The sequence below is a fragment of the Meleagris gallopavo genome, chromosome 6, assembly GCF_000146605.3.
Source record: "Meleagris gallopavo isolate NT-WF06-2002-E0010 breed Aviagen turkey brand Nicholas breeding stock chromosome 6, Turkey_5.1, whole genome shotgun sequence".
NCBI lineage: Eukaryota > Metazoa > Chordata > Aves > Galliformes > Phasianidae > Meleagris > Meleagris gallopavo.
In genome coordinates, this window is record NC_015016.2 from 28042351 (window position 1) to 28047660 (window position 5310).

At 33.7% G+C, this 5310-nt stretch overlaps 1 protein-coding gene across 1 annotated transcript in view; it reads right to left on the bottom strand.

Annotated features, from left to right (window-relative positions):
• The window catches only part of SNX13 (sorting nexin 13), a 41802-nt gene that overhangs the window by 21889 nt on the left and 14603 nt on the right, over positions 1-5310 (bottom strand). Inside the window, exons 9-12 of the mRNA XM_031554044.1 lie at positions 4844-4982; positions 4187-4275; positions 2977-3076; positions 1809-2017 (exon numbers count right to left, since the gene is read on the bottom strand). Coding sequence (XP_031409904.1) covers positions 1809-2017; positions 2977-3076; positions 4187-4275; positions 4844-4982 — 537 coding nt within the window. The remainder of the gene's footprint in view (positions 1-1808; positions 2018-2976; positions 3077-4186; positions 4276-4843; positions 4983-5310) is intronic.

A 5310-nucleotide genomic window follows, 5' to 3' on the forward strand; every position in this document is an offset into this window, starting at 1 on the left:
TTTTTAAATATAGGCCCAAGCTCACATAATTTCCCATTTTCAGCAACAGACACAGGAACCAGCACTAAAGCAGACCCAACACAGCTGCTCAACTGATCTATTTAGCACAGCTGACAGGCTGAGTTGGTTGGCTTTGAAATAGCTCTGGGATCACTCACCAGTTTACACAGGAGCCGTGTATTCAGTCAGCAGAGCAAGATCTGGATAGTCTAAAGAAACCCTGCTGATATGCTTTTGAGGTGAAAAAACAAAATGAAAAAAATAATGCAGAAACACTGCAATAGATTTGAGGGATAATTTCCTGAGGGAAGCTTTTGAGTAATTTGAAAGGTGATTTTTACGCATACACAAATTCAGAACAAAGGTGCTTTGTTCACAAGTCTGAAAACAGGATTCAAGATTGCCAGAAAATCACCAATTTTTTTTTGTATACTTGCGATTTCTTTTTCAATCAAAATTAATACATAACCTGCAAATTTTCAAATGGAATGTACAGAGTTGCAATCAGAAATTCAACTTAAAGATTGGAGCATGTCACTCTACTTACATAAGCCCTGTCTTAACAGAGAGAAATACCCTTCGCTTCACAATTACACCTCATTCATGTCACGGCTTTTTGGCAGCATGCACTTTTGTGAGCAACATTTTTCAAGGATGAGGCACACAATGATTAAAATTTCATAAAAAAAATCTCAGAAGAAACCCCTGAGAACTCACTAAGAATTGCAACTACTTCCATCCATCCTGAGTGACGCACTGGTTTCACAATAAATGGGGTCAAACATGGGCTGTTTGATAATTTTATGCTTTCGTTGTCCTCTTTTTCATGTTTGTATAAAAATAAACAACAACAAAGTTTTGCTACTTAAGTACAATAACTGCAGTTTATCTTTTATGAGTTCTGCTCCAAAAGCAATGCCTCCTATTTCATTATGTCAGCCCAAAATGTCAGATGTGGATGTTGGTGGTATGACAGTAAAGGTTGAACCTTCTCACCAATATTCCATTTTGTTTCCATTTGACAAATGGCAGCAAAGGGGCAGTCTGACGGAATGGAGTCTGACACAGATGTGCATATGAACCAAAGGTAAGCTACTGAATTCCTCCAAGCAGAAATAATGGCGTCCATTGACACTTTCTGAATGTTTATGGAGACCAAACTGTGGATATGAGTGCAGCGATGCAGTGAGTGGTACATCTCAGCAACTATGTGCATACAGAAGCTACAGAACATGGGTTACCTCTGCTGATGCAAATTTTTACAAGCATAGCATTCAGGCTCTTATTTATGGCTGGTGAAAATGCACAGCTAATGGTAGTGTCCACGTTAGAAAAATAGCATTTTGTAGATGAGAATTTGCTCTATCAAATAGCATTACTGCATTCTCTGTATGGGCTGTAGTTTGCATAGAAATAAATAGGAGGCATTACCTTCAGAGCATCCTACATATACATAGCTTAAGACAATTCCTCTTCATTCAGTGCAGCCTAGGCAAGCTGAAAGGTTGGGCACTTATGCGCTGTAGGAAAGTAATTTCTTATTATATCTTAACATTTTCTCTAGCTCTTCTATACACTATTATAGAAAGAAAGCATCTGAAGGTCACATTTTCAATGCTTTTGGTAAGATAATCAAAGAAACTGAAGAAATTTTCTTTCCGCTTGACATAAGGAGAGAAGACACGCAGGTAGTGCCCTAAATGTTAGCCTGTAAACAACTTGTGCAGTATCAAATCAACTTCATATTACTGTAGTCATAACTACCAGACAACCATCTGTAAAAACAGTACATTTCAAACAATTCAGAAGTACATTATTCCTACCTTTTCTGATAAATATTGCTCATAAACTCCAACTGCAGCTGCTCTTAATAGACCCTTGGTCTGATTAGTCTGATGTTTTCCATCTCGTTGCCGGCTTTGAAGTACCTCCAGCTGTTGCTGTGCTGTAACCCTGTATCCTTCCACTGTCATCCAGAAAAACAGATGTGCTTGGCCACCAGTCTGCTGCATGTAATCTACAAAAAAAACAAATAGAAAATATCAAGCAAACGAGCAAAATTATTTTATCTTGAAGTAAGAATTGTCTAAAATGTTAGCTAAAATTTGAACTCCAGAACATTTTAAATATCTGGAACAATTATCCAAGGTGAAAAAAATAAAGAGGGCTATATATGCATTGGTGATAATCGCTAAACAAAACTGACAGTAAAGAATTAGGTTGCTAATCTTAAAATGCACATTTAAAAACTGAATCAATCATTACTGTGTGGAAGCAACAGGGTTGTATAGCATGATACAAGTAGAGAGGAAGTTCAAACTGGAATTCTAATGAATCACATGCATGTACTGCATTAAAAGAAGTATCAATAACAACAACATACAAAAAGACTGATACTCTGAGTGATGATTATCAGGAGCATTATTTATTTCCAGAACAGCAACAAGCACCAGAAAATGATAAATATGAATTACTCAAGATTTAATCTACCAAATTCTTGATTATATAGTAAACCTAAAACAGTACATAGATTCCTGTTGTATTTTAAATTCTTGGAGAACCTTAAGAAGATCCATAATACTCGAAAGATCAATCTAATATCTGTAGCCATTAGCTCCATTAGCTTTAGTGGAGCCAGCAAAAGACAAATAATAATGATTAAATTTCAGAGTTATTTCAATTACAAAATTCTAAGCAATTCTTTTCCAAACAGAACAAATTTCTTTGGTGACATATAAAGAAAGAACGCATCTTATGGTGAGATCAGCACTGAAACAAGATTAATACAGGTATTTAGAAGTGCTGAGCACAGTGTTCTGAAAAGATAATTAGTTTCATTTGCAAAAAAAGGTTTTGGTCACCTCCGGCAAGGACATATTTAACTCTCAGTAAATACTTACATTTAGGTACAATTATATAGTGCTGTGAGTCAGTATATTGCTTCTAAATAGAAACATAAGATAAACTGATACTTACCCATAAAAAACTGTAGTGCAACATTGTCTACCAGGATATGGTCCAGAGGGACTGTGCAAAGTTTTCCAAAGTTTGCTGCCAGTTTCACAGTATCTATTTCCTATAAGACATAGTTCAGTGTTCATTTTTCTTAAATTTTTTAAGAATTTCCCCTTACCATAATGTAGGCATCATAATTAAAAAAACAAACAAGCAAAAAAACAACAACAAAGAAAACATATTATAGACAATAAATCTGCTTCTCTATGGATAATTATTTTTACAGTCACTAATAAGACCAAGATAATAAGGTCATTTTCTCATAAATATTTGGCTTCAACTATTTACTACTATACAAGGGGCTGGCTTTTAGCTTTGTCATTCATGTCCTGCTATATAAGTCAAATTAACACCAAATCTCTCTTAACTGCTTATAATAACATAAAAATAAAGTAATGAGAATAACTAATTTCAGAATTTTATGGGGTGCAGATCGTTACAACTTAAATTTATGTCTGCTCAACTATATTCTGTTAAAATGACATTAGCTGGTATTACTGCAGTGCTTCAGGATCCAGTCACAGAATATTTTAAACATCTTAACAGTCAATACACACAAGATTACATTATCAGAGAGACACACTGAAGTCCAATTAAGAGAGTCATGAAACAAAGCAAACACACTAACTCTGTATAAATATAAATCAAAACAAACAAGTAAATGGAACAACATTAGATTCTCAAATTTAACATCCTGCCTCAGGTTTTTTTATGAACTAAAGCAGAAAACATGTCTGACAAAATACAATACATAGAGTATCCATAAGGCACTGTAAAACAATCAAGTGGTGCCTTAATAAGATAAGGAGAATTTTGCCAAAGACTAAACTTAAAATGCCAAAGGTATGTATTGGAGCAGCAAAAATAAACAAAAACCTGAACTGAATCTAGGTGCATAAATGAAAGATGCTTTACATATTACCTACATGTCATTTCAGTTTAACCCTTATACCGAACCTACAGTTTGAGACGTAACAACCTATCTAAACTACTAAAGACAGATTTTAATACTCTCCAAACACGTAAATTAAAGACTAAGTTGAATTTTATGTATTCCTATAATTGCACACTTCAAATTTGTTTCAAAAAGCAAGAATTAAGAAGTTAGACTGAACTATTAAGCTTTTCACAACTTCACTCTCAGAATGAAAAATCATTCTAAAATACTTACTTTTCCTGACTGCAACCTCTGAATTCTTGAATCACATACTTTAATAACATATAATAAACTGTTTATTTGATTTTTTATAGTGTTGATATCTGAAAGTAAGAAAAAAAAAGAAGAGAATTAAGTCAAACAAAGAAGGGAAATATTACATAGTAAATTCGTCAGATTTGCAGAGGTTTACAGTTTAAATACTTCACTGATAGAAATCAATGAGAAGAATTTCTCTCTGCTTTCAGACTGTTAGCTGACTACTCATTAATATCTAAAGTATTACTGAAATTCAGAACCGGCTGCTAGGTAAGTTTCAATTCAGTGGAAATATACATATCTAATCAATTTTCTAAACTAAAAAGAAATACAAACAAAGAACACTCCCCCCCACCAAAAAAAAAACAAAAATGAAAACAAAAACAAGCAAACAAACAAAAAGCACAGGTCCTAGGTAAGACACACACAAAGAAAATACAGATGGTTAAAGTGATTTGCTTTTAAGCATACAAGAAGATCCAAGTTTTAACACTTCACTTTTTTATTTTTGTTAAGAAGAAAATATTTTTATAGTAAGTTATATCAGTTTACATTTTCTGAATTTTTAGAATGTTCTTCAGAGATCATGCTGGTAACCACGTTTCATATTTTATACAATAACACAGTACTAACCATCTCCTGCTGTATCTAGAGATCGAAGATATTGCAGTTCTTCACTTGCTTTATCTTTGACTGCTTCCAACTCTCCTATATTATCACTTAATTTAATAATATTCATAAAGGCCTCATAGTTACAGTTGGAATCACGAATCTGAAACAAAATTTTACAGCATGAATAATGTAAAACAGATAAAAGCAAGCCCTGAATCATTATGAATTACTTTGATACAAAGTGGCATTTTGAAAACATTTTGATACACTAGGTCTTCTTTTAATGCTAAAATTTAATACTGTGAGAGAAGCATAAAATTTTCAGAAATCCAAATGATAAATGAAACTGGTCATCTGTAAGTCATCTATATATTATAAAATCATAGAATGGCCTGGGTTGAAAAGGATCACAATGATCACCTAGTTTCAACTCCCCTGCTATGTGCAGAGTCGGCAACCACCAGACCAGGTTGCCCAGAGCCACATCC